This window comes from Anser cygnoides, chromosome 3 (assembly GCF_040182565.1).
Source record: "Anser cygnoides isolate HZ-2024a breed goose chromosome 3, Taihu_goose_T2T_genome, whole genome shotgun sequence".
NCBI lineage: Eukaryota > Metazoa > Chordata > Aves > Anseriformes > Anatidae > Anser > Anser cygnoides.
Window position 1 is genome coordinate 91,140,756 of NC_089875.1, and position 27,978 is coordinate 91,168,733.

The 27,978-nt window shown below is 43.9% G+C and overlaps 1 protein-coding gene and 1 non-coding gene across 5 annotated transcripts in view; both read left to right on the forward strand.

Moving 5' to 3' along the window:
- The window catches only part of LOC106030372 (uncharacterized), a 47,347-nt gene extending 22,620 nt beyond the window's left edge, over positions 1-24,727 (forward strand). For 2 of the 4 annotated variants that reach the window (XR_010830511.1, XR_010830512.1), the window contains 2 exons: positions 13,532-20,941; positions 21,248-21,660. Coding sequence is in view for 1 of the 4 variants with exons in the window: in XM_066994720.1 (XP_066850821.1) it covers positions 19,898-20,311; positions 20,661-20,897 (651 nt within the window). In the remaining 3 variants the exon portion in view is untranslated. Of the gene's footprint in view, positions 1-13,531; positions 20,942-21,247; positions 24,128-24,231 lie in introns of those variants that run through there. The other 2 variants (XR_010830510.1, XM_066994720.1) reach the window with 2 other exon arrangements.
- Positions 18,518-18,589, forward strand: TRNAE-UUC (transfer RNA glutamic acid (anticodon UUC)). Its single transcript has one exon. It is a non-coding gene; the product is annotated as a tRNA-Glu (tRNA).
- Positions 24,728-27,978: the final 3,251 nt, after the last annotated feature.

The window sequence follows — 27,978 nt, forward strand, 5'->3', positions numbered from 1 at the left end:
CCCCAGTTCAGCAAGCAGAAGTGTGTTGGGGGGGAAGAAGGGGCAATTGTTTCTCATTAGGATAGATGCAAAAAAGCTGGAAGCAAAAAATAAAGGCATGGAAAACATCTTCCTTGCAGTGGTGTCAGCTGGACCCAGATCTAAGCATGTGTTCTACTTCTGTGTGTGGTTATATGTGTTTTTTTCCATTGCCAGCTGCCTGTTTGCTGTTCGTGAAGGTGCTTGCACCGTGCGTCTGAAGCTCACGTATTCATGTCTGGGTACTCACCTTCAGGTGCATGTGGTTCACCTTGGTTTAGAAAAGCTTGGTCTTCTCTTCTCTCAACTTCAGTATCTAAGTATATTCATTCATCTTAGTTAAAATAGATTTAAAATGTTTATAGGAGAAGTACCTGGTGCTTTTAAGTCCCTCAGACTTCTGGCACTTGCTGTGTGGAGTCTTGGGAGATGGGTGATGGATTTCTCTGACAGAAGGAAGCTTTCTAAACAGGTGGCAGACTGTACTTGCTAGGTGTGTTGAGTTACAGAAGTGTTATACACAAAGATACTTTCTCCTCCAAGAAAGCTGTAGAAGCAGCAAATCCTCCTAACTGCATCTGTAGACTGCTGTTTCAGATGCTGGTGAAGTGTCTTTGTTCCTAGAGATTTGGTAGCTCATAATAAAACTTGTGTATTTCAACTTCTAATGTATGGAAAAGGTATTTTTGCTTTAAAAGTAAGGAATTTTTAACTTTCTGAAGATGTTTCGTGGCTGCGGCAAATCTGTTCTGTCGTGTGAAGTATGTGAGTGGAAACAGCATGTGCTAAAAATTGCATCATGAACTAAAGCAGGGTTGTGACATACATCATATATTGAGAAATAGTTTGCATTGGATTCCAGTTCCTTACTGTAAAGGACATCTGAAGGTATAAATCGTGTAGATTTCATTGTAAGCAATAAATCAGATCTGTTTTAATTGCATTTTGCCAACTTTTTGCCTTTTGTTGCTAGTATTTTTGCTTTAATTGGCTGCAACCAGTTTTCTTCTCTTAAGAAAGAACTGTCAGCTGGTAGAAATTTCTTTGAGCTGACCAAAAAAGTAACTAACGTACCATTAATGCAGTCATTCTTGTAGGCTGATATATATTATGTGTTGGTTTTTTTCTGCTATGATTTGTTTCAGCTCTCATTTTCAGTTTCCAGTCACCTTAAAGTTAATATTAATACAATATTTACATTTTGGAAGACAGGGTATATGTTTTCAAATCTTGTCTGGGAAATTACTTTTGCTGTAAATGTTGCTGAATTAATTAATTCTCTACCTTTTTAAAGAAGATGAAGATGTGATAGAAAACTGAACATCGTTCAGTCTTCTGTTTCACATTTATCATTTTCAAAATGGAGGGTCTTATTGTTTTAAAAATTAAAATCCGAACCTAATTTAACTTTCAACTTCATCTGCAGTTCCTGTTTTAGCATCTCTTGACATTACCACTGTGTTGGTGGGAGGTGTCGTGTTGCTGGGCTCTCAAACAAAGTTTCCTGGCACCAGAATGAGCGGCACCAGGACAGATTTTCTATTATGAAGAGGGTGTATATGTTATCATGCTTCTTAAATTTGTTTTTTTTTTTTTTTTGACCTCTGCTGAAATGGCTAACGGGTACAACAGAATTGTTTTTGATGCTGTTCTGCAGTGGCTTCAGTGCAGCTTGTGATGCCTGCCTGGGCTGTGAGCAGCCAAGTGTCCGTAGCTGCAACCTAGAAGAGAGAATAGGGTATTTCTAGCTGGAAATGTGTGTCAGGATAGGTGAGAAAGTAGGCATCGTTGCTTTTTCATCTCACCACAAGGCAAACACAGGCTCTCTGGTTATTTTGCATGACCTTCTAGCAAACAGCCCGTGTGGCCCTTGCTCTCTGGTTTGTGCTCAGTGCGTAGGCTAAAATTGGGATGTTGCTGAACCCCATGTAATGCGCCAGTTCTTCAGATAAGATCCATAGATTTTCAGCGCTGGTCAAAAATATCTCCAGAAAGGAAGTGCCCGAGCTGCTCACATCCCTTTCTTCTCCCTGTAATACTTGGCAGGCTTTCACTGAGCTTGGTCAGGAAGTTAATATGGTGTGGTAGTTGGAGAGGTCACTTCCATCGAGCAATCTGAAATACTAGCTGCTTGCTCTCATCTTCAGCCAGGAAGGCCACAGAGAGGACTGTAGGCAGTCACTTGAGTTTTATGTTTAATTTTTTTTTCCCTTTGGTGCTTCTAAGATTTCCTGGTGTTGTAAGAACTTGGAAAAGCAAACTAAGCTTTTCTCCACTGGATGGCTGGGTCTAGAAGGGATTTCTTGCGAATTGCTTTTTCTGAGAAGTAGCCCACTAATTTTTGTACCGGGGAGAAGCTGAGCTGTGGAGGTGAGTGGCACCAGTCCAGGTTAACACGGTGATTCATGGCCCTGACTAGGGCAACAGGATGCAATTTAGCAGCCTCTATGCGGGAGTAGGCATGGATTTTTTTTTAAAAACATTTTTTCCATTGCCAGGCCATTAATGTATGAAAAATCTTATGCCAGGGCCTGTCTCTGCCCTTATCTTCTGCTGCTGACCCTCGAGTTTCTCCCTGCTGCTCAGATACACCCTGAACGCCCGTGCTGCCTCTGAGTGGCAGCTGGGGCTGCCATAGACATCAGCTGGGTGACAGCACCGGGGGAGAGGGAGAAACAACAGCAACTGTGATGTGCATTTCTCGTATGCCTGCTTGCCTCCTATTGTAAGTTGACCTTATGATGTTACAAGTTTGAATCGTACGCAAAAAGCATGCTGAGAGCAGCTTTCTGCTACTTCCCTGGGTTAGTAGCTAAGAGACTGCAAACACTTCAATTACCAAGTGGACTGACCGGGTTTTCCAAAAGTTATAATTCTCATGAACTCCGTGAAGCTTAGAGTTTATATTTATATATCCTACTCCTGGATTATAGTTGTCTGTATTTATTTGTATAAGCATGGGGTACAGCATGTACTATTTGATGTACTATTTTTGATGCTCGCTGTATTGTTCCACTTCCTTAAAATAAATAAAATTAAAAATAGGCTAATATTTCACAGCAAGTTAAGTGGTGAAAGGTAGATGCTAATTAAGTATCATTGTCAAAGTGTATGTATGAAGAGCTACACGTGACACCGAATCCTTGTAAAATAAATACTTCAGCTACCCCTGTCTTCAGTTTGCCCAAACTTAGTGAAAATATTGTTTCAGCATAAAAAAAATAAAAATAAAAAAAATCCCCAAGCCACAGTAATAAAGCATTCCTTTATTTTATACTGGCACCACTTGGGCCTTGCATTTGTCTGTGTGTAAGGCAGCAAGAGGAGGAGAGGTGGGGATGGAAATAGAGAACTGTTGCTAAATTGGTACCTTTCAGTTCCTTTGTTCAGCATAAGATTTACTTTAACCACAGTAAAATAGATGTGGTTTTTAAAGAAGCCGCTGTTTGAAATGACTAAAAATGCATCAACATTTGACTAATGCACAATTTACTGCTTTTTCATGGATTTTTCTTCTTTTTTTTGCTTCAAACTTTTTTGTTGCACGGTATCAGACTCTATCGGTGACAGTGCCGTTTGTGTAAACACCGTCCGCGGGCTGGCTCCAGGGCTGTGTTTGTTCAGAGAGCTAGGCGGGAGACTCCCTTCCAACAGAGGAAATGGGCTGATGCGTATGAGCTCTCACTCGAGATTGTTCACATCCCCAAAAGCTGTATCCTCTGCAGGAAAAACGGGCTTGGATCCCTGCCACGGCGTGGCCGTGATGTTAATGAGTGGGAGAAGCCATGTGTTCGTCGCCTGCCGCAGCAGCAAGCTGCTAATTCAGGGAAGGGGTGAGGAAACAAAAAGTGGGGTCGGATGAAATTGAAATGTGACACTTAATCCTCTTCTAACTGCACGCGGCGTGCCGAGCGTTGTGTTGCAGGCGGTGGGGTGAGGGACGCGGAGCTATTGAGCGTACCTGAAATCTATGCAGCGGGAAGAACCAGATCAAGTGGGATCTGGATCCAAGCCTCGCTGCAAACACATTGTCTTTGCCAAACAGAAACCTCAGCTGGGTTTCTGTAGAACTGAAGCCCTGCTTGTTTTCATCCCGCAGCAACTGTTGTTTAATACAGATGAGCAACTTGATCTTCTTGGGTTGCTCACATACCATAGTGATGAGCCTCACCGAAATACTAATAAAGAAGTTTTAGACCTACAGCCTGTTTAGGAGAATATAAAATAAGTCCAGGTGAGTTTTGCTACGATCCTTATGTTAAAGTAGGGAGTTGAAATCCTTTTCTGTTTAAGGGTTGCTGCTTCAAGTGATACCTATTGCTGCTCTTAACTTTCATTGGTCTTACTAGTTTGGCAGCCCGAGCCTAAAATGAGAGTTGCTTTTACTGTCAAGTTGAATGATTTCATAAGCAGTCGGCTTGGTGTTAAACGTGACCATCCCTGTGTGCATTTTGGACGCAGGGTGGTCTCTGTGAGCTCCCTGGTGCGGCCATGGGTGGCAGCGGCAGGGCGATGGCGGTGGGCCCGGCGAGCCAGGGGTGCCAGAGGCCTCTCGCACAAGGACTATGAAGGGAGGCTCTGGAGCACTACCTCACGCTTCTGTTCAGATGCAGGGTTGAGGAAAAGCACAAATGCAGCTTGATAGAAACTAACGTGGGGGGCAGAGGCTGGCATCGTGTGGTGACTGGAGGTGGAGCAGGGGGAAAGATGAGCATGGACCGTGACAGGCCTAGACCATGGCAGTAGTTGCTGTTAGTTTCAGTGAGAAGGGGTAGCTGTAAGAGGGTATAAAGGACACTTCTCAGTGACTTCTCAGGCTTTTTTTACTGGCAGGAGCGTTCCGAATGTGTTACAGTCACAGCAAGACTTTTGCCTTTCCTTAATTTAGAGAGTATTGCGTAAAAGTGAATCTGGAAGAGGAAGAGACCCTGGATGAGGCAGAAATGTCAGGAGCAGCTGAAAGGGCTGCAATTGAGCTTTTGTGCGTAAGGAATCTGCGAGACTGGGTGGTTGGCTGGGTCTGTAGAGTTTCTGTATTGATGAGGTGTTTGAGTTGGCAGGCCTATTTTTCTTGAGCAGTGATGGAGAGATGAAGAAAGATTTCATATGTACAGAGACAGACTTGGAGTAGAGGCACTTCTCTGGACCGTGTTCACAAAGGTGACAATTTTTTTTAATTGCAAAGTAGATTACCCAAAGACTAGACGTCCAGATGACCTTTTCAGGATCTCCACTTTAAAAACAAATGGAAGGCCTTCTGATAGGGAAGAATGAGAAGACTACATATATAAAGCAGGCTAGGTCTGGGTTATCAAAGAAAGGATGATTGACAGCTCAAAATGCGTAAGGATGGAATAGTGCAAATATCTCTGGCCTTGGCAAGAACACTGTTAGCTGAGCTAACCTGAAGAAGATCTAGGATGGAAATAGAAAAGTGGAACTTGAGGCAACTACTGTGCTCAGAGATTAAATGAAAATCCAGGAAGTGAATGAAGAGGCGAGAAAGACTGAAGGATTTTAGGTGTGGGAAAAAATAGCCAAAACATGGAAATTACCTAATAATGGTAAACGCATACTTGGCTCTAAAACTTGCTTGTGAATCCTTAAAGAAAGGATATAATAAAAAAACAAATTATTTTAGCATGGCTACAGTATCCATAAGTGTTAGTAGTAGGAATGCTTTCTGTATTATTCAGCTCTTGCTCTGTGAATTTTAGTAGCACTCTCGTAGGGTCAGTTCTTCCTGCCCCTGTTGGTGTAAGTCTCTCAAGCATTGTGCCAAACCTCATCTCTATGTTTTATGAATCTACTTGTCCACATAACAATGACAAAATTTCAGGTTGGCAATCTCTCTTTCTCAAAAGCATCTTTATCTAGAACTTTTTTTGGTAGAGGGAAAAAAATGCATCCATCATACTCCATCTGCTCTGTCATGCAAATACTGCCTTGTCACTACTGAAAGGCCAGCCTGTCTCAAAGCCTCACAGATTGAATGCCATTTGCCGCAGTTCATTCAATAGCAGAGCTAGCTGCCTGTGGGTGTAGAGAAATTGAGTTAGAGGCTACAGCTGAGCGAGCTTTAGGTAGTGTAGAGGGCAGCACCTTTGCTCAAAGGGGAACTTTTCATTTAAAGATAAATCTGTAAACGTATAAGAAATGAAGTTGCACTAAATAGTAACTGTAAGTTTCTCTCTACCCAAATTTTGCTGCTGATGTGACATCTTAAGTAACTTTTAAGTGCAGCTTTGCAGTTTTGTTGTTACCCAAGCTGAAAATCCTTTTTACCTTCTTAAAACTTTGGGGTTTAAAAGACGTTAGATCTTCTGGGGAAAAGGGCCGGCTCTTTTGTTTTTCTGGCATAGTGTGAAAGCTGGCTGTTGAGTCATGTACTCTTGATGCTGGTAATGTTCTTGATATTTCCTGAAGAAAAAGTGGCTGGAACAGCATTTGTCACCTGAGCATATCAGAGTGGGAATGGACAAGCAGCACGTGTAAAACTGAGGCATTTTTGTTTGTTTTTTGCAGTTTTGATTGGGGGGGATGACTTGTAGAAGAACAAGTGTTTACTTGTAGAGAATTTGAGGGAGAGAGGTTAACAGAGAAACTATGAGCCTCAAGGGTCTTTGTTACAATTAGAGCCAAGGCTCGTGAATTAAAAATTCCAGTTTAGAGAGTACACATAAATTACCTCTTGTTTTAACCTGACAAAGACTTGCAGTTGTACGGAACAAAATAGGAATTGTGCAAAGGTTTTCTGATGAAACTCAAAAGCAAGGTGAAACTTGCTTGTAGGTTTTATATTTAATTAAGCACTTAGTCAGGTTTGCAACAGACCTTGCCTTCTCCCTCCTAAGTCCACGATCAGACTGCTCAGAGAGGAGCTTCTGAGACTGCAGAGCTCATCTGAATCGGGGAGGTTCCAGAGCTTAGTTTAGGTATGAAAATAGAGGTGTCCTTTGGGTATTACATGTCGAGTAGTTTGGGGGCTTTCTGTGAAGCAGTTTACTTCAAATTCATTTTGGGGGGGATGCTGCTGCTTTACTTCCAGGTAGGTTCTTCGCCTTCCTGTCAGAATTATACAAGGTAAATCTTACAGAATGCTGTCCACCTTTGTGATTTTTATTTTTTCCTTATTAACATCCAGATTGTACAATATCTATGTTAAGAAAACATAACTGCTCCAAAAAAAGCTTTGTCATGTATTTATTTCTGCAGCTCTTCTAACTTTATTCAACTTACAAAACCATACAAAAGAAATCAAAGAGGGAGGTAGACTTAAAAGTTTCAGTTGAAACCTCAGAGTTTTGTTAAAGCCACTGAGTCATGACAAAGATTTTTTTACTCAATCCTCTTCCTAGCCATCAATCTAAAAAGTTCATTTTCTGTTATTTTTGTAACATAATTTCCTTTAATTCTTTGTGTTTTTTTTTGATTTTTTTTACAGTAGACTGCCTTTTATGTGTGCTGAGTTGACTGCATTTGGTAGTAAAAATGAACATGTTTTTGTTATATCATGCAATAAGCCTGTATTAAAACTACAAAGCCAATTTCTTACATTATTCATGTATCTAAGAAATTAATTAGACATTAAGTTTTCCTAATGTAAAAATCCATAGGTCAGTGTATATTCGTTGTAAAAAATATGCTAGTAAGCAAAACAAAATACTGAACAATCGAAGATCTCACCAACATCCAAAACCATTTTGCTTGGTTCTTTGTCAAGCAAAAATGACCTTGTTTAGATTTTTTTTAACACTTAGCAGTTTTCTTTGGTTTCTGTGAGTTCTGGTGCTCCCTTAATAAATGTTTTTTCTTTAGAGTAAGACATCAATAGCAGTGAGAAAGAAGGCTCTACCTATAACTAGCAAAGCTGCAAATTCTTGCTAAGACTAAATAATGTTGCAGGTCACATTTGGGATGGGGGAGTGGTTTCGTTTTTTCATTGTTTTTAGTCTTTGCACTAATGGTCTAGAATGAGTCCTGCACTTTGTGCAAGTAGGCTTTGAAACTTTTCTAACTGGTGTCTTTTAACAGCAAAGTGTGTAATTGCATTTGGAAGTTATGCAGCAAAAAATGGTTTTGTGCCATGTCCGTCTTGCTGAAACCAATCTGTACCAGCAAGGAAATGCAAATTTTGATACTTATTTACATGAAGAAGTGAGGTAAACTCTGTTATCAACATTTTCTGAGTAAAACCATCTCAACCAGAGACACTCGTGAACACTTGAACTCTTGTCAAAAATTGCAGAACAGGGGAGGAGTTTCTGCTGTAGCACAAGGACAACCGTGCTAATCCTCGTTTCACAGGAAAGTTTTATTTAGCGTAGCAGCCGTGTTACTAAATACTCACCAGTGCTTAGCAGCAGCATCTCAGGAGACTAAAGCTATGTGGGAACAGCCTGGACGTGGAAGTGGGGGGCAGAGATGAGTGCCATGGCCAAGGTGTGAGGGAGCAGGGGATTGAACCTTAATCAGAGGTGGCTGAATCTAAAGCTGCTTCTTGGCCTCCTGTACCCAGAGAAACTGATCTCTGTCCTTACAGGTTTGTATTTTCATTTTTCTATTTTTGCCTGCACTGTTAACAAGCAAATAAGCCTATCTGATAAGCCCCGAGGGCTGTTTCTCAATGTTGAAGTGGGATTTTCTGTTTTGTTCGACTTTCCATTCAGGGCTGATGCCCACGCTGGATCTGTGCACCCTAGCAGTTGGGGCTTTGCAATAAATATCCGTGCCAGCCTGGTGCTGAAGCTTGAACCATCAATTCACTAGGTTGTACTGACATCTGGTGGCAGTTTGTACGCTTAAATTGTGTTTCAGACGTGTTCTGGTCGGAGATGAGGCAATTACCGATTTACAGTCTGCTTTCTTCTGTATTTCAGTAAACTGAGAAAAAACACGGCTCTGTTTGCTGGCTGCTATTTTCCCACTACCTTATTTCTGACTCTTGAAGGGAGAAAAATAGTTTAAAACTGCTGAAAATGTGGTGGATTTTTTTTTTTTTTTTGAAGCTACGTTTTTAAAAATGTATTCAGAACTTTAGTTTCAGGTTTGTTTTTAGTGTGTCCTGTAGCAGTTGCATGGAGGAGCCCTGCCCCATTTTTCTTCAAAGTGCTGTAAAGTGGCTATTTTGAGAGGGAAATGAATGGGATAGTTTTCTTCATTTGAAGCCTTGGGCACTCGCAGTTGCTGAAGGAGATCTCTGAGGTGCATCTCCATTTTCTGCCTTCCCCTTTAGAGATCCTGGGGCTTCTCTTTACATATCCAGATATATACATACACACTTCCAAAATGTAATGCAGAATGCTCTGAATGGGGAGAAAACAAGAATTCATTGATGTGATCTTCAAGCAATTGAATATTACCAGGAACAGAAGTTGCTGGACACACTTCCAGGAGGAGGCAGGTGGAAAAAAAAATAAAAAAAATAAAATTTTGACAATTTGGAGGGAAATGCTTCATGCAGAAAAAGGAGGTGAGCAGTTTGCAGTCTTCATAGCCGTGTCAGGCTTTCCTTCTGGCCATGAAAGGATGGAGACACAGGAAAGGGGGATCCACTGGACTCCAGCTAAGCATGAAGGATGCCTACTGATTTGTCTACTCCTTCCAAATCTTAATTCTTGCTTCACTGTTGCTTGACTGTTACGTCATGATGTTGCTAGCTGCTTTTTGGTGACTGGAGGGATCAGTAGAAGAGGCACTTTGGGAAATATCTCCAAAAGTAAAAGCCACGCAGTCTTTCTGCAATATTCCTCTGGGCAAGCAAGAGTTTTAAACACCTTGAAGCTTTGACTGGGACTGGTTCTTTTTAAGCTCTCTGTATTCAGGATGGGAATTCAGCCTGAGTATTTTGATCCTCGTATGTGCCACTTCAGATGGATCAGGCCACCTGTCTGTGGTCAAATTAACCTTCCTTGTGTGCATTATAGATGAATTTTGAGTGGTTTTGGACACCATTTCAAGCTTTCATTTGTAAATAGAGGTATAAGGGGGCTTACCATGTAAATAGTGCCTCATTAGTTTAGCTAATGCCATAATATCTGCAATGTTCAGTGACTCTTTTCCCCATTTTAGTGGTAATGAATGCATGAAAAGTAGCAGACGTCAATTCATTTGTCAGGCTGTAAGGGTGTTATACCTCACCCAGGAAAGAAAGAACTCTCTCCCTGTTTCCAAACGGAGGGTTGTATTTTCAGGTCGTGTACTGTTGGGCGTTATAATCAAGTGGTTCTTGATTATAACAAATATTCTGTAAAGTGAGCAGTGAGTAATTTGTGTGTGTTGGCACCCAACTTCTTGTCTTCACAAGCAATTAAATATCTAACTTGCTAGACAGGGAATACAATAGGGGTGGTTTTTTTCAGCGCTTCCATCTTGTGCTTCATTGTGAAATAAAGTGAGTGAACAATGGCAGTCCCTTTACGGTGTGACCTGTGTTGTGCAATTCCGGATCTCTTCCAGGTGACAGCGGGGCACTGCTTCAGTTGGGTTTTGGGGTGGTTTTCCTTGTCATTGTCACATTCTTTCAGCAGCCACTTCCTTCGTAACTCTGTATTACCTTTTACAGCCCTATCCTTTGAGTGTAGGGCAGCCAAGGGAAGGAGAGCAGGTTCTGGGGTCAGCCAAACAGAGTTTCACTAGCTCCTTGCCTCTTTGAGACCTGGGGTAAAAGGCTTCACTGCAGCAGTTTGTTCTTACGTTGTAATAGCTTTGCTGAGACCATGGTCACCCACGTGGCTGGCTGTACCAGTAGTGCCTGCCCTTAGCTGCTGAATTCCAGCATAGCCCCGTGCAGGACTTGGCTGGCAAGTCACCATTTTTTTTTCCTTCTCAGACAGCTATGGAAGGGCCTGCTTTGCAATGAAAGCTAGTTTTCTTTGCTGCTGGCTGTTTAGATGTAAGCGAAGAACTGTGCCTAACATGCGGTAAGCACCCACCCCTTTGGCAAAGGGGCACGATGTACTTAACTTGCTGCCCTTCCCCAAGTATCTCGCCTTACAAGCATTATTCAGGCTTCATAAGTATTGATTAAAATGAAATAGCCACCTGAAATGGCTCGGAAGTCAAAGGCAGGTGATAGGGAAGCTGTAGATATAGTGGACCTGTGTTTAATGTGATCATTTAATTGCTGCCATGTTCTCCTGTCACTCGTTTTGAATATAATCCCTTCAGAGTAGGGGTTGCTATGTGTGGAGTATAAACATGGTGTTTATCAGAAGATTTCCTCAGGTTGCTTGAAGTTGTTATGAATATCTGGTGGGCAGCATATCTGAAACATATATGCAAAACTGACTTGAAAGTCCTGAACCGCTTGTATCACTCATTTAGATGCTGAAGAAGAACATACAGCAAATTTCAAAAGGGATTGTGGCAGTCCATAACAATATCAGACAATAATATATTGCTTAGCATTTATTCTGATATTTCTTGTTCTGAATTTCAGGTTTGCTTTTTCTTCACCTGTTTGAGTATTTCCTTGTCACTGCATCATTTGCCTTGATAAGTTTTCTTTCTTTGTGTGCAGACAGTATGTTCGCTGGCTCTCATAAATTTTCTTCGATACAAGTCTAGTAGCTACAGTAGTTCATAGGCATATTTTGAAAGCAGATTTCTTTATTCCTGAAAAAAAAAAAAAAAGCCAAAGCAGTTCTTTTTTTTTTTTTCCCCTACTGCTTTCTCTTTAGCAAATATAATATTTTTGCTCTCGGTATTTTACATGGTTGTGTTTTTTTTGGTCTTAGGGAGATAGTGCTGAGAGGGAGATGTAAATAGTTTTTAAGTTTCCATATAATTTCTATATATTTATTTTCAAAGTTGTCTGATTTTAAGACCCAAAATTTGAATTGTACAGGGAAAATAAAACAATAGCAAGTAGAAGTTCTAAGCAACAGTAATAAAAGATGCAAATCAAGATGATGATATGATTCATCACTTGAGTAATATATAAAGAAGAATTTCATCATAGCCCTTAGAGGATCAAAATAGGATCTGTTAACAATAGAAGTATCCGATGCCTGTCTGCCAAAGGATGAGAGCGCCGTGGTAATTTCAGTCTGAAACCACAACGGTATTGTATTTTCTGCTCTCTCTTGTCAAGGGTTGGAGTCCCTTCCGTAAATCATACTTCAGCTGGAAAGCTGTGAATGGGAAATATAAGGCCTGGCCCTAGACAGCACTTTTTGAGTGGAGTTTTTAGGAGAAGCTGCATCTTCTGAGCGTAGCACTTGTGTAAGAAACTTAGCTGCTGACCAGAGAACTCGTTTATTCATCAGGGACAGCCTGAGAAGGAAACTTTGTCATTCTTGCAATTCCTTGGTCGGAAATGCTTAGCCTTTGCTGCTGCAGTTCCTATTGCTTTGTAGCAGACTGGAAGTTGAAGGTGGTCTGTACCTTCTGATTTATTATTTCAGCTTTTCAGGTTCCTGTGCATCTCCTGTGCCTTCCTGTGAATTAAAAAGTGGGGCATGCAATTACATCGTCCCCCTCTTTCTCTCTCCTGCTGCTGTAGTTCTTTGTCTTGACCAAAGCCAATGGGGGTTTTGAGACTGCAGGAACAGGGCTCTTAGATATGTGACCTGATTTCCAGAAGTACTGGAATGAGATGCAGCTCGTGGTAGAGGAGAAACTTGTACATGAACAGTAACTTATTCCAACTAAAACATACGTTGAGCCCAAAGGTAAGCTGTTTCTTCAGAAAACTTTTTAATATACTGTGCCGTGAAAGGAACGGCTTGGTGAGAACAGCACCAGTATTGGGGCAACCCCTTCTGTGGATTAAGTGCTCAGATAAAGCTCCTCTGCCTTTTCAGTAGCGAATGAACTTTTCTTAACTTAGGTTGTTCTGGTTCTGTGAGGTGATTCAGGTCCCCAGTTACTTGCACATCTGGTTTTTCACATGCTTTATTTTTTTAAAGCAGAGACTATTAATAATCTTCTTGCGAAGATTTTCTCATGTTGTACTACAACCTGTTTAAGTGAATTTTTACCCTCTTCTGAGGATTTTGGCTTTTATTCTACATGAGCAAAACTTTTTGCTATGTATGACTAGATTATCTTGGGTTTTATTTCTTTATTATTTTTTTCCTTTTCTCTTTCCCCTAGAGATGATATATCTAAAGAAACTGAATACGTTATCTGTTTCTGAGAGGAATGTATCATTTCAAACATATCTAGACTGCTGTTACAATCATCTGTTATTGTATAATTGGAGACTGAAGCTTATCAAGCCATAATCTTTAAATGTATCCTTTTCCTCACGGTACTCAAAGACACCCCAAACCCATCATTCCTCTGATAATTAAATAGAGCTAGATATTGTGTGTATTCCTCTAAGCCAGCACTGTAGGATACTGCTCTTAAATTGTGTTAAAAGCTTTCAGTCCTTTAGATAAATTACATGATAGCTTTTACTTGTGGAATGCAAATAGTCTTTTCTACCTGAGTCTTTTTTTTTTTTTTTTTTGGTTAGTGTATTCATGTGCACTCATTAAAATGATGAATTCTCTCTTTTCTGCAGGCACAACTTGAAGAGATTCAGGAGCACTCTGGAATGAACCGGCAGGAAGCCTTGTAATACAACTGTGGCAATGAGAGTGGCTGTCCTCGGGAGATGCTGCAGCTCAGCTTTATCGTGATCTTCTTTCTTACACCTCCCAATATATGCACAAAGGACTTAATTTTGTTCAGGATTCATACGCTGTAAAATAGTCATGGGTATGAGGTTTATTCCTCCTTTTACTTGATGCCTGCATGTTTCCTGCAGTCAGTGATGAAGTCTGTACTAAGTCTGCTGACATTTGGTCTGCTTTCAAGAGTTCTGAGTGACAGGTACTGTAAACATCCTACACTCTCAGCTGTGGAAACTTAGAAGGCTGGGAGAAGGCTGTTTACTCTCCCTGCCTCGGAAATCATCCGGAGGGCAAGGATGGAATATTGTGAACTCCATGTTCATTGTATTTCTGACAGCGTGTATTTCTTATTTTACGTTACAGTGTCAGTAAACAAGTGACAGCATTATATCATGCCGTCGGTGTCTTGCATTCTGACTGAGGTTCAAACCCATAATAAGAAGGGCCTTACAGATATGCCTTATCTGCCCTCCTGGTGTGAGGGAAACTTAAATAGTAGAAATAATATGTTACAATACCTTCATACTTAAATATGAGATAAAACAGACCTATTCTACCATTTGTTCATAGGTAGTGGTATGTACAAGTTACAGTGGAGACACTTTCAGGTTCGTGCATCAGAAGTCTATTTAATTGAAATCCTCCTTAAATGTTTGTGTCTTGTGTTCTAAGATTCAGTTCATGTTTTCCTACCCAAAAGAACTAGGAATGCCTCAAGTTAAAGAAGTTCTAGGGGACTTCAAGTTTCAGTTTCTTTTCAAAGAAATTGAGGTATCAACAATGATAAGCTCAATCTCTAAATTAACTGAATAAAGATACAAGAGTATTTACCTTACATTCTCTACTTGCTTTTGTCTGCTACTTGCCATCCAGACTGTATTATTCTTTGTGCAATCTCTCTTCCTCTTCTTCCTTGTGTTTCTTTCTATTTCCCATTAGCTAAGTAGGGCTTCTCACTTTAAATGCAGAATAAGCTTAAACATTTTTTATCCTTTTAAATCTAATACCCTACTGGCACAGTCTAAATCCTCATGAAATGTAATTTTACAGCTATTCTTAAGCAGTGACTTTGGCAGAAAGAATATTATTCCGCCACTTTTTTTATTTCTTTATTGGAAGGGACATCTTTTGTGCTTTCTAAGAAATTTTTCATAATGCGGTTAAGTTCAAAGATCACCTTCTAGCTCCTTTTGTGATAGCATTCTTATGTCTGAAGATCCTGCTGCTTCAGCTTTTTAGCAAAGGTATTTAAATAAAAATCTCTGGTATAAGAGATGTTCTAGAGAGTTTAAATATCAGGGTTCAGAAAGTGATGGAGGTAGAAAGAGAACAGCAAAATGGTAGAAGATCATGTAAGGATTTTCTACAAAATGGACAAAAAAGAATTCAAACCATTAGGTAGATCTCAAAAAAATAAAAGTACATGATTTAAAAACGGTACATGATTTGAAACAATTATTTGGAAAAAGGAATCGGAGAGGAAAACAGCGTCATGGAGTCTTAGTGCTGTAGCCAAGGAGTATGTTCATGAGTTGAGGTCTGGCTGTGCAGTAACAAGTACCACTTTTTCAGGTTTGTGGGGTTTTAACTCATGATTTGTATAGTGATGTTACAAGTAAGGTTAGTCTTACAAAATGATTGTTTTAAGGAGAAATGAGCTGTTCAGGCTAGTCAAACGATAGAGGGTAGTATTTCCTAACACACATGGTTCCCTTGGCAGAGAGAGATCTCCAAGGGTGATGGAGCACACAGCTACATCCTCCACTGTATGGCAACACTGCTTGTAGGCTGTGCTGCTGAGGAGAGACCTCCCCTTGAAAGAAAGTATCATCCTGAATTTGTGTGTGTTTTTATTACTATTATTTTATTTAGATTTGCTTTAGGTTTGGAACCATTATTTTGTGTCAAACAAAAACTTCTCTGTATTTAGTGTTACCTATTTGTTGTCTAATGGTGAAATTCCATCTTTGATTTTATCAGTGTAAGCTGGGAGTGTTGGAGCTTTTCTCATGCATTCTTCCCTGGCCACTCTTTCCTGTCCTTTGACTTGTGCTGGTACTGATGTTTGTTTAAACAGCCAGCTAGCTCAGTGGCTTGACCCAGCTGAAAATTAAACAAGCAAACCAGCTTTTATCTGAATCAGCTGAGTAACAGCTTACTCCACCACTGTGATGCTGTTGTCTAAAATGGTAATTCCTTCACATATGGCTACTTTTTGAAGGACTAGAACAGAGTTTACTCTAAATAGACCATCAAATCCTAATACAATAAGAAGGCAAAATCACAGGAATTTGTATATTTTTGTATTTTATTTGGTATTATTCTGTCAATGCTGTTTGAAAGCAATTGGAGGTATGGTGCTAAGATAAATTCAGATAAAATTGCTTTAATTAACATTCTTGATTTCTTGAAATCCATTCATGCTTCTGTTTCTTTGAAAGCTTTGTTTGTAAAATCTAGTAGGCAAATTGTATTGGACATAGGGAGCTACCAGTAATTTTGCTGCCTCCACACCTTTAATTGTAACGGTATTCTCTGATGTATTTGCACAAGGCCGAGCGTTGTATAAATAGCGTTGTTCCTAGATCATAAGTTTTTTTTGTGTGTGTGTGTTTTTGTTTTTTTCCCCCAGGTATCACTTGCCAAGCCAAAGGCAAGCAAAATGTCCTTTTCTCTTGTTAATCTCATACTTGAAAGAGTTGAAGATTCTTTCCAGTCAATCAATTACACACGCAGCTTTCCCATTGTGAAGAAACACACAGGGCTTTTTCAAAACCCTGTTGCCTGTAATGAGTTTTGGACTGGGTCCACAGAGATGTAATTTGGAGAGCTACCGCAGCAAGTCATCTGTGGGAAATCTTTGTTTGTAGGCATGGGCTTTTTCTCCTTAACGTGTGCCAAGATGCAAAACTGACTTTCTCCATGTTATTCTTGGCACTGCTCAGGAGAGTATCATTCTTACATGTTAAGCTCAACATGCTCAATCGACTGATTGATTTTGAATGAGGAGGAAGAGGGTAGTTATTACTTATTATATTTTCTTATTGTTCAGTGTAGGAGCTAGTGAAAATTACAATATCCAAACTTAACACAGGTGAAACATGACTTTTTTCTAAGTTTCAAAGTGCTGCTAGTGAGGGAAAGGAGAGGTGAAGGGGAAAGAGAGGTGACTTCTTATCCAGAGAGAGGAAAATGATAACCCTGTTCCTTTTCAGTACAAACACTTTCTTGATAATACAGCAAAATAGGGCAACAATTGTCCTTGATGCTTATACAAAAGTTGAGGATTTCTTTTATGCAGTAAATTTCACTGTCAGTGATTCTAATTCTGTGCATGAGAATTTAAAGTGCTATCGCAAGATATTGTACTTTGAAGACCTCTGTTCTAAATTCAAAGGAAAAGAAAGTTTGCTTTGAATGAAAGAGGGGAAGAAAAAGCCATTATGTGGACTTCGGTCATAACTGCCCCTCAAATGAGCGGGTTCTAGATCTGAAATTTCTCTGCTATAATTGAGATAAAAAACCATGTAAAAGTAACTGTCCTTTTGCAAAATGTAAACAGGTGTGGAACATCTAATATTAATATGCATTTATATGCAAAAAGCAGATGAATGTATAATAGCATTCATTAAAGCTTATTACAGTTTAAAATAGATTAACTTAGTTAACATCTGAACAAACGCTTTTGCTTCAATTCTTGCTTCCTCCCAACTTAAGTTTTCCTTTTTATAAAACTCCTTGTACACTGAGTCTCTTAAAAAAAGCACTTTTAATAAACAGAATGCAGAAGCTGAAGCTTCTTTTATTCTTGTGTGAAACTTTGCTTGTTGTCAGCCCTGGGATCTATCCAAGACCTACTTAGCTACAGTTAGGCTTTTATTTCCTTATTTTGCTTTGTTAGCCTGAATTAAATGGAAAATAGGCTTTTGTAGCAATTGCTTCATATAATGAGCAAAGTTTAACTAACCAGTGCAGTCTGTGTCTACAAAGTATCTCGGAAGAGTTGAGGGCTTGCTTATTTTAGAGTGTGTAACGTGATGGCTAAATTACATCTCATTTCACTCTCCAAAAGGGAGATTTGAGTGAGGCTGTGTTGCATAAGCCTTACACTTGCAACACTCACTCCACTCCACGGGAGGAAATAGTTTTGTTCCTGCTGCAGTTAACAGGAAATTTTTGTTGCTGCCTCCATCCTGTTATTAAGGTGTTGAAATAATACTGCAGAGAGAGGGACTAATCCTGGCTTTGGACAGAGTCTTTGCACTTCATTTTCTCTTTTGCAAAAGAAGATGATGCTTTCTCACCAGGAAGGATACAGTAAGCAAAGAAACAGAAAAAAGAGTATTTCTTTTTTGCAATGAAGCATGTTTCCTAAAATCATAAAATCACAGTCTGGTTTGTCTCGTTATGTTGCAGCCTTTCACAGTGATTCAGAGAGATTGTACTGCTCGGTTATACTACTGGGGAAGAACAAAGGACGTGCTTACTGCAAGATCTAGTGCAGTATTATCATAAAGGCTGCTAAAAGCTCCCTCTTGTGCTTTTGGTGTGATGCCATCCTCCCACCAGCTCCAAGCAGGCCTGCAGCACCTCTTCTAGTGGTGGTTTTGAGCATGGACATACAGGGCAGTTTGTGCAGTCATACCCAGGTAGCTGGGGTACAGAGGTACACTGCAGCCCAGAAGTCAGCTCCAGGCCAGCCTCACCCCGCTTTCTGAAACCCTGGGCATCCTCTTAGACTATGGTAGGGTCCAAGCCACCCCTGCTTCATTGCTTATGTCAGCAGGAATAACTTCCACTTCACCAGATGTAAAGCTGAAAACAAGTCAACATTGTACCTACCTTTTCAGATCCTTATTTATGCATCACATCCCTCCCTGGTGGTCTAGTGGTTAGGATTCGGCGCTTTCACCGCCGCAGCCCGGGTTCGATTCCCGGTCAGGGAAGAGTTTTTTGATGGGCAGAGGCCAATGGGATGAGGTTCAACATGGCTAAGTGCCAGGTCCTGCACTTTGGTCGCAACAACCCTATGTAACACTACAGGCTTGGGGCAGAGTGGGTTGCAAAGCTGTGCAGAAGAAAAGGATCTGGGGGTGTTGGTTGATGCTCACCTGAACATGATCCAGCAGTGTGCCCAGATGGCCAAGAAGGCCAACAGCATCCTGGCTTGTATCAGGAATAGTGTAGCCAGCAGGACCAGGGAGGTGATCATCCCCCTGTACTCTGCTCTGGTGAGGCCGCACCTCAAGTACTGTGTTCAGCTTTGGGCCCCTCAGTACCAGAAGGACATCGAGGCCCTGGAGCATGTCCAGAGAAGGGCTACGAAGCTGGTGAAGGGCCTGGAGCACAAGTCCTGTGAGGGGCGGCTGAGGGAACTGGGGTTGTTTAGTCTGGAGAAGAGGAGGCTCAAGGGAGACCTTATTGCTCTCTACAACTACCTGAAAGGAAGGTGCGGGGAGATGGGGGTCGGCCTCTTCTGGCAGGTAACTAGTGATAGGACTAAAGGGAATGGCCTCAAGTTGCGCCAGGGGAGGTTCAGGTTGGAAATGAGGAGACATTTCTTCTCAGAAAGAGCAGTCAGGCATTGGAACGGGTTGCCTAGGGGGGTGGTGGCGTCACCATCCCTCTGGGGGTTTTTAAGGAAAGGCTGGACATGGTGCTTAGGGACGTGATTTAGTGGGTGATATTGGTCATGTGGGGGTGGTTGGGGCAGATCATCTTGGAGGTGTTTTCCAACCTTAATGATTCCATGATTTTATCCAACCAACAGCCATTTTGGGGCTTTCCTCTTGATGGGGGCTTCCACTTTGCCCCCAAGAGGGGTTTTGAGGAGAACCATGCCACGGCTGCCTAGCTTGGATGTGGCTCTGGCCACGGCTCCTGGCCGTCACTGAGAAATCCAGGGCACAGTCCCAAACAAACATGGGGGGGGCTCAAGCCCACCTCTCTGCTGGTCAGACAGTTCCCCTGTGAGGACTGCAGTGGCAGCAGCAGGCTTCGAAGACCGCCTGCCCACGTCCTCCCCAGCCTCGCCGCGGCCTTTGTTGCCTGCCGGTCTCCCGGCGACAGGCTCTGTGAGCTCACACAGGGCCGGGCATAAGAGCAGGCTGCGGCTGGGCACCGCTGCTAGTGCTGGTGGTCACTGCTGCTAGAGCTGTTGGTCACTGCTGCTAGTGCTGGTGGTCACTGCCGGAGCTCTGCTCAGCGTGACAGCCATCTCCAGTGTTGTTTTGTGTTCATCAGGAGAGAGCAGGATGAAGTTCGACCTGGCTCTCCTCCTGGCCATGGCTCTGGCCGTGGCTGTGTTCCGTGCCTGTGGCCTTGGCCTCTGCGGCCACCGCCGCTGGGAAAGGGTCAGGGTCAGCAGGAGCCTTGGCATCAAGCACCTGGTCTCCAACTGGCCCTGCAGCCTCGGCCTTTCCAGCTGCCCCAGCCGGATCCGGCTCAGGCTGAACACCATGGTCCCTTCAGAGGGCCCACAGCAACGTCCCGTCGGCACCGAGCGCCAGCCCTCCGAGCTGCCCTACCCCCTGGGCCACTACTGGGAATACCTTGCCCAGGGCAGGAGCGTCTGGCTGCTGTGCAATAACCGGGACGCCATCTGCCTCCTCGGCGTGGGGCTGCTTGCCCTCAGCCTCTGGAGAAGTGTGAAGAGATACAGCAGGCAGGTGAGTGGTGGAGGCGCAGTGTGCAGGAAAGGGCCAGCCTGTGGCGAGCGGACCACAAGGACCTTGGCCGCGAAGGCTTCCCAGGAAAGAACAAAACCCAGCAGGCATAAAGAAGCCTTAGCAGGCCCCGAGAGGCCCTCTGCCTCTTCCCCAGCCGCACGGCTGACAGCCGCTGGGAGCCCCAAGCATGGGCCAGGGCCTGCCGGTGCTGTTGTGAGGCCCCGTGACTGCCCGGAGCAGTGCTGTGAGGCTGGACGCTCCAGAGGAAGCCGAGCCCAGCAGGACAATTCTCCACCTCGCGAGCCCTCAGCCATGCCCTTCACTGTGCTGCTTCTCTTTTTGCTTCCAGGGAACAGTCCGGTGGGCCTCAGCTTCCATGGGGACAGACCACCGGGGAAAGGACGCTCTGGGTGATTGTGCCTCGCTCTGCCGGATGGAGGCCAATGCTGCTGTCGTGGTGAGGTGCCTGAAGCGCCTCTACCAGCTCCGCCTGCAAGAGCTTGGGCTCCCACTGCCCAGGAAGAAGGCACAAAACAAGTGCAAGAAAAGAACGGTCCCCTTGCATACCCTCCGCAAATTCATCTAGAGCGTGCATGCCGTGTGCCGGTGACAGGAAAGGCAGTGCGGCGAGTGAGTGCTGCTGTCCATGGGTTTGGGGAGGCTGATGCTCCAGGAGAAGGGGGGAGAGGAGCTAGGAACCCATGGCTGTGGGTTGCCCCGCAGTAGCCCATGACCCAGGAGAAGGGGCCCATGTCCCTGTGAGATGGCAGTGGCCAGGGAATGCCCATGACCTGTTGGGTTAGCCCTTGGACTTAGGACCTCCAAGGCCCGTGCGAGGGTAGGCATCGGCCCGGGAAAAGGGGCAGGTGGAAGGAAGTGCCTGGCTAATAATTCTGGCACAGCATTTTCACCCATCTGACAGTCAATTCTCTTCAGATTGACAGCGAGCCGGTGAGGCAGGACACACCTCAGCCCTCCGAAGGCTCCTGCGGTGAAGGCACCTCCCCTGACAACTGGATGCCAACATCACCTTGAACACCTCCTCCCTGCACGGGCACCACCGACAATGCCAGCTGTCCCCTGGTGGGCTGCCCGTGCCCTGCCAGCACAACAGCCAGCGGGGACTCGGCATTCATCTCATGAGGACCTCCGAGGAGAAGTTCCCTTCTCCATCCTCCCAGAGGCACCGCTGGGACTGCTGGCATCCCAAAGGACATGGCTCTGCTTTGTTGCTCCACAGAGGACAGCAGGAGCATGCGTGTGCAGCAGAGCTGGCTGGGGGACTCCTGAACATCTCTGTTGGTAGCAGACCACATCTCCCAGCTGAATAAAGATCATCCATACAGGAACTTGTGTCCTTTTGGTACCAAGGGGCTTGGGGCAGCAGCCACACGGGAGGCAGTGGGGCAGGTGAGGGCTGCTGCGTGTGGGTTTTAGAGAACACACCTGCAGAGGAATGAGGGAGCTGGGCTGGGAGAGGAGAGCTGTGAGGTGCCGCCCAGGCGCCTATGCCCCAGGAAGAGAGACCACATCCTGGCAGGGTGCCCGTGTCCCACTGAGGTTTCCTTGGGGGTGCCTATGGCCCTGGGAGGTGGCAGTGGCTGGTGAGTGCCCAGGACCCTGTGAGTCATGTCCCTGGGGGACTAATTCCAGACTAACTCCACTCCTGCTTCACAACACTTTACATTTGAAGGCTCTGCATAGGGACCTGGAAAGTTTGGATCAATGGCAGAGGCCAAGGGGATGAGGTTCAACATGGCCAAGGGCCAGGTCCTGCGCTTTGGCCACAACAACCCCATGCAGCGCTACAGGCTTGGGGCAGAGTGACTCGAAAGCTGTGCAGAGGAAAAGGATCGGGGGGGCTGTGGGGGTCGATGCTCACCTGAACGTGAGCTGGCAGTGTGCCTAGGTGACCAGAAAGACCACCAGCGTGCCTGGCTTGTATCAGGAATAGCGTAGCCAGCAGTACCAGGGAGGTGGTTGTTCCTTGTATTCATCTGTGGTGAGGCCGCACCTCGAGTGCTGTGTTCAGCTGTGGGCCCCTCACTGCAAGAAGGACATGGAGGCCCTGGAGCGTGTCCAGAGAATGGCTACGAAGCTGGTGAAGGGCCTGGAGCACAAGTCCTGTGAGGAGCAGCTGAGGGAACTGGGGTTGTTTAGTCTGGAGAAGAGGAGGCTCAAGGGAGACCTTATTGCTCTCTACAGCTACCTGAAAGGAAGCTGTGGGGAGCTGGGGGTCGGCCTCTTCTCACAGGTAACTAGTGATAGGGCCAGAGGGAATGGCCTCAAGTTGTGCCGGGGAGGTTTATATTGGAAATGAGGAGACATTTTTTCTCAGAAAGAGCAGTCAGGCATAGGGACGGGTTGCCCAGGGAGGTGGTGGAGTCACCGTCCCTGGGGGTGTTTGAGGAAAGGTTGGACGTGGTGCTTAGGGACATGGTTCAGTGGGTGATATTGGTGGTAGGGGGATGGTTGGAGCAGATGATCTTGGAGGTCTTTTCCTACCTTAATGATGCTGCTGCTGTGAAATGAGCACCGTCACCAGCTGACTTCTGGGCTCTGCATCATTTGAAGGATGCCTTTCTCGAGTTATTTCTGCACATCCTAAAGCACCCACTGGCTCAGGTGTTCTGAAAAAATGCTGTAAAGATAACTCTGCTTATGGGACAGGGATAGGTTGATGTTGACAAATGGAATAATTTCAGGATCTGTGAAATTCTTGTTCTCCTTGGCTAGAAATAGATGGCTCTGTATGACTATGAATTCTGTAAGAAGTTTAGCTTTATAGAATCACAGAATCATTAAACACCCCCAGGGACGGTGACTCCACCACCTCCCTGGGCAGCCCGTCCCAATGCCTGACTGCTCTTTCTGAGAAAAAATGTCTCCTCATTTCCAACCTGCAACTTGCCTACCTTGCAAACAGTTTTGGTGAGGATGTTGAGATGCCATAATCTAATGCTTAGTTCACAGAGTGCGGATGAAACACGGAGAGTGATAGATTTTTCTTATCTTTTTTTTTTCTTCGTAGCTGTGACCACACTCACTGCATTGACATTAATGGAGCCGCTAATTAAGATCTTGCAGCTTCAATATGTGCAATTGATGAAATGCTACAATGTCCTTTATGTGCAGATTGCATGGAAGAGCAGATCAAATCTAAATTGAAATAGATAATGTTTTATTGCCTTGGGGTAATTGTGCATAGCATGCAGCCCTTGAAATTAGACATGACAAAACTGGTTGTCTCTGGTGCCACTCAGAGCGGGTGTGAGTCAGAGGGTACAGGTTTGTGAGGAGCGACCAGACAGATCTGCTCCTTGCTGAGTAGTCATGTTCGTGTCTGGATGTCTGTCGGGCTGGTTCCTCAGGGCCTGGCCCTTCTGACAACCATCATAGTGCCTCTGGCTCCAGAAAAGGCCTGTCCTGGGGGTGTTCAGCACCTGCTTTGCACTTGGAACATCACCCTTCTCTTGCTGAAGTTTGCAAGCCCTCTGAAAGTTTGAACAAGTATCCCAACTGAGGGAGACCTGGCGATACTAAACCCTGGGAGAGGAACTCTGTTGCTAACGCAGATCTCTTTTCTGTTTCTTCTAGCGGCAAACCTTATTCTGCCAATGTGTGCTGACCTATACCTTACCCGATGTTTGTTTTGTACGTATGTCAGCCTGAACACTCCTCAGTGGGGCTTTGTTGCCCTCTAGCTCAGAGAATTGCTTAGAGCTGTGGGAGCTCAGTGCACACTGTGCGTGTCTCAGGGTAGGGAGGGAGCACGACCAAAACTGAGGACAAAAGAAAGCGAATGGAAAATATCTGGTAAGATTTTTCTATGAACTGCTGAGCTCTTCCAAGTGGGGGAGGAAAAGGATTAAAAGTGAGGAGTTTTAAAGACAAATTGAAGTTGATGTTTGAACTGTCAGTCCAGGAAACTCCAGCGACAAACTGAATGGAAAGTTCCCCGGTGAAGCCCACAAAGAATCTTCAAAGACAAATCTGAATGGAGAACAGCAAGGATTTACATCTTTGTGTACAGGAACCGAGTAATTACTGGCAGCCGGAAAAGAAACTCCAGATTCTTGGCAGTAAAAAGGAAGTGGTCCGGCTCAGAGACTTGGGCTGAGTAGTTTTTAAGTCTTTGAGGAGCAAATCTGATGTTTTGGATACATACAATAGAACAAATTTGTGGAAATGCTGAGGTGGGAAATGAAATGTATTGGTTAGGGCTTGAAAATATGTATACCAATATTTGGTTTCTTTGAGTACATTTTCAGGCTGGAATGATATCTGAAAATACTTCAAATGCATTACTTACAGCAAGTAAGCTAATGGCCTACAGAGGAATGTACAAGTTCCCACTTCACATCGTGGTCTTGTCAAACGACTTTAAAGCAAGGTTTATTTTGATTATTTTAACAAAAATGCAATTTCTGTTTTTCATTTCAATCTAAGATGAGAGGAACTGTACTGTAATCATCACCTGTAATACAGTGTGAGCAGTTTGAAAAATAGATTTGGATTTTAGGTGCATGAAAGTTTACAGTGGTTCCTTGGTTGCCATGGGAGTTGTTTATTATTATTATTATTATTATTATTATTATTATTATTATTATTTGGTTGGTTTTGTGTTGTTTTTTTTTTTTTTTGCTTCTTTGGACTTCTCAGCAGCATTGTTATGGTTCATCATGACATCTTTTTGATCTATTTGATATTGCTGGCCTTCTCTCAGGCAGCATTAGGCTGGTTTTATGCCCCTCCTTCCCTCTCTAATCTGTATTTGTGTCTAGCAAAGGGAGGCCTCTCCTATGGGAAAAAAAGGAGGAAATAAGGATCTCGCTTTGGTCCATTTGAGTCAGGAGTCCCATAGCATGCAAAGATTTCTCATGAGGCCTTCACAGGCTTTTTAGTATTGCTGTTTTAACATTGTTTTCTAGTTCTGCAGGGATGTGAGACTGAGTCATGGGTTGTGTGATCTGAGGTTTATGAAGAGCAAAATCCTGGTAGAGCAGGTGTTATAGGCTAGACCTGTGTGTCCTTGAAGCACTCCCCTCCTGCTGTTTCCCCCTCCTGAACTTTGAAGAAACAATTTAAGTGTCTGGTTCCATTTCACTTCAGGTTAACTTGAAAGAACAGTGGATGTGTATGAACATCACCAGCAGGACTGGTTCACCTGCCTTAGCTATCTAGCGTGGTATTTAAGGGCTGAATTTGGACCGAGACACCAAAAGATACATGCAGGGGAAGGAAGCTTTGTTTTTCTTCAAGCAGGAACCACTGGCTTTTTTGTTAGCTGGCTTCTAGGACCTACCTATACATGACCTGGTTCTGGAAAATGTGTGTAAATATAACAGGAGTTTCCAAAAGTAATTTGATTTTGATTTTTTTTATTGTATTTTAAATTCACAGCCTGTTTTAATAATAACGTACAGGGCTTAGGCATAGACAAGTACCTGACAGTTTGTTGAAAATAAAACCCTTTTGTGGAAATATTCTCTACTTGAATGGGCTTCTGATAACTGTGCTTGCATCCAGACTGTGACTTGTGCATGGACAGTGGGGGGCAAATCTGCAGCACAGGTGCTGGAACTCAGCTGGGATATGGGAGAGTGAAATGAATCTCTTTGATCCACCTGGTTCCAGAATGAAAGCAATTCTTGAAATCTTGACATCTTCTACAAAACCAGAAAAATCCCAACCTGCGTGTGCTACCCACCCCCTCTAACTTCCCGTGTTCTGACCAATTTCATTCCATTGCTTGTATATGGAAATGATGTTAGCTTTATAATCTGAAGACCTTAACGTGCACCCTGCTTGAGAGTCTAGTTTCCTAATTAAACCTGTTTCTCATTTCTTAAGTATAGAAGCATCCAGTTATGCTTTGGATACACTTTTCTTGTGGGAAAGGAGGTGGTGAAAAAAAAAGAGAAGAGTAGGTCTTGTGCAGAAAAGAAAGTAGAGGAGAACTTTTCAGAGAGCCAAAAGGACCAATGTAATGCCTGCTGATGCTGTCGGTCCTATGGAGATGAACATTCAAGAGACAAGGCTATTCCGTTCTGTGGTTGTGTATTGCTTTTTTTCTGCAGCTCCGGCTCCAAGGAGCTTGTCTGACCCCAACAGTGGGAAATTGGTGCCAACCCTCAGCTGATCTGTCTTCCACATCTTGGATTTTGTTGTCAAGGGACTAAACAGCTCAAAGAAATAAGGTGAAGAAGAAGGTGTCTGTCCAGGAAAGGGCTGAAGCTGGTATGGCTGCCAGCAACTAGAAATGAGCTTGTGGAAAGACTTAGCAGAAGCAATCTGAGGATGGCTTGACTAGAGAGAAGTCTTGGGAGAAGAAGAGAAGCCCAAACCTGGGTAAGGACAGGGCTTACTGGTTACTGTACTGTCCCAGCATCTGATTTCACAGGAGAGGAGACAGCATGAAATCCTGCACAAGAGGACTCAAAAGGGAAAAGGTGGACAATGTGCATATATATATAATCAAAAGGCAGCAAAATATAAGACCTTTTTAGAAGAAAGGACTTGCTAGACCTTTCACTTGACACAGGTCTGGATCCAGCCAGTGCAGAGAAAACTTGTAATTGTCTGGAAAGTACCATCTATACCTATTCTAAGTCCTTTTGTGTGGACTCCCCCCTTGATGAAGCACTAATCCTCCCACACTGGTCCAGTGACAACCAGCTATTGATCGCTTTTGAGAGTGCCAGGTCATCTGCCAAGAACATGGTTGTATCATGTTGTTCTGGACCCTACACCATCAAAGGCAGATGCTGGGGACAGCAAAGAATAACAGCCTGATTAGCCTGAGAGTTAATGTGTCACAACGTCTCTCCTTGGGGATCCTGAACAACAAGTAAAAAAACAGCCAGGGCTCCACGTATGTGTTGCTCAAACCACCTGCATCAAATCAAGCTATTCTCAGAATTCTTGTCTTCTAACAAAAAACAATTTGGAAGGCTTGCTTTGCACGTGGTCCTTCTTCGGAGCAATGTTTCTGGGACAGCTCTGCAACGTTGATAGCATTTATCAAACCATGGGGTATTCCTCGTGTTTTCCTCGGTCTTTTGCAGGGTCATTCAGAAGGAGGATCTGTGTTACGACACCCTGCACCACCCATCCTGCCTGCCCTGTGGCTGTCCAGCTGCGCAGCCCTGCTTCCGTGCAGGATGTCCTTTGGCTTCAATACAAATACCTTTCTAATGCTGCCTTGAGGGAAAACTGAAAATAATTGGAGATAATGATGTAGCGGTAAAGGTTAGGTCTTCGTGAGTGAGGATATAACTCTTACAGAGTTCCAGAGGAGGGCTGCGAAGATGTTGAAGGGTCTAGAGAGCAAGACCTATGAGGAGCGGCTGAGGTCCCTTGGTTTGCTCAGCCCAGAGCAGAGCAGGCCGAGGGGAGGCCTCATGGCGGCCTGCAGCTCCCTCACGAGGGGAGCGGAGGGGCAGGCGCTGAGCTCTGCTCTCTGGGGACAGCGACAGGACCCGAGGGAACGGCATGGAGCTGGGACAGGGGAGGGTCAGGCTGGGTGTTAGGGAAAGGGTCTGCACCCAGAGGGTGGTCGGGCACTGGGCCAGGCTCCCCAGGGAACTGGGCATGGCACTGATACTGATGGGATTCAAGAAGCGTGTGGACAACACTCTCAGACACAGGGTTCGGTTTTGGGGTGG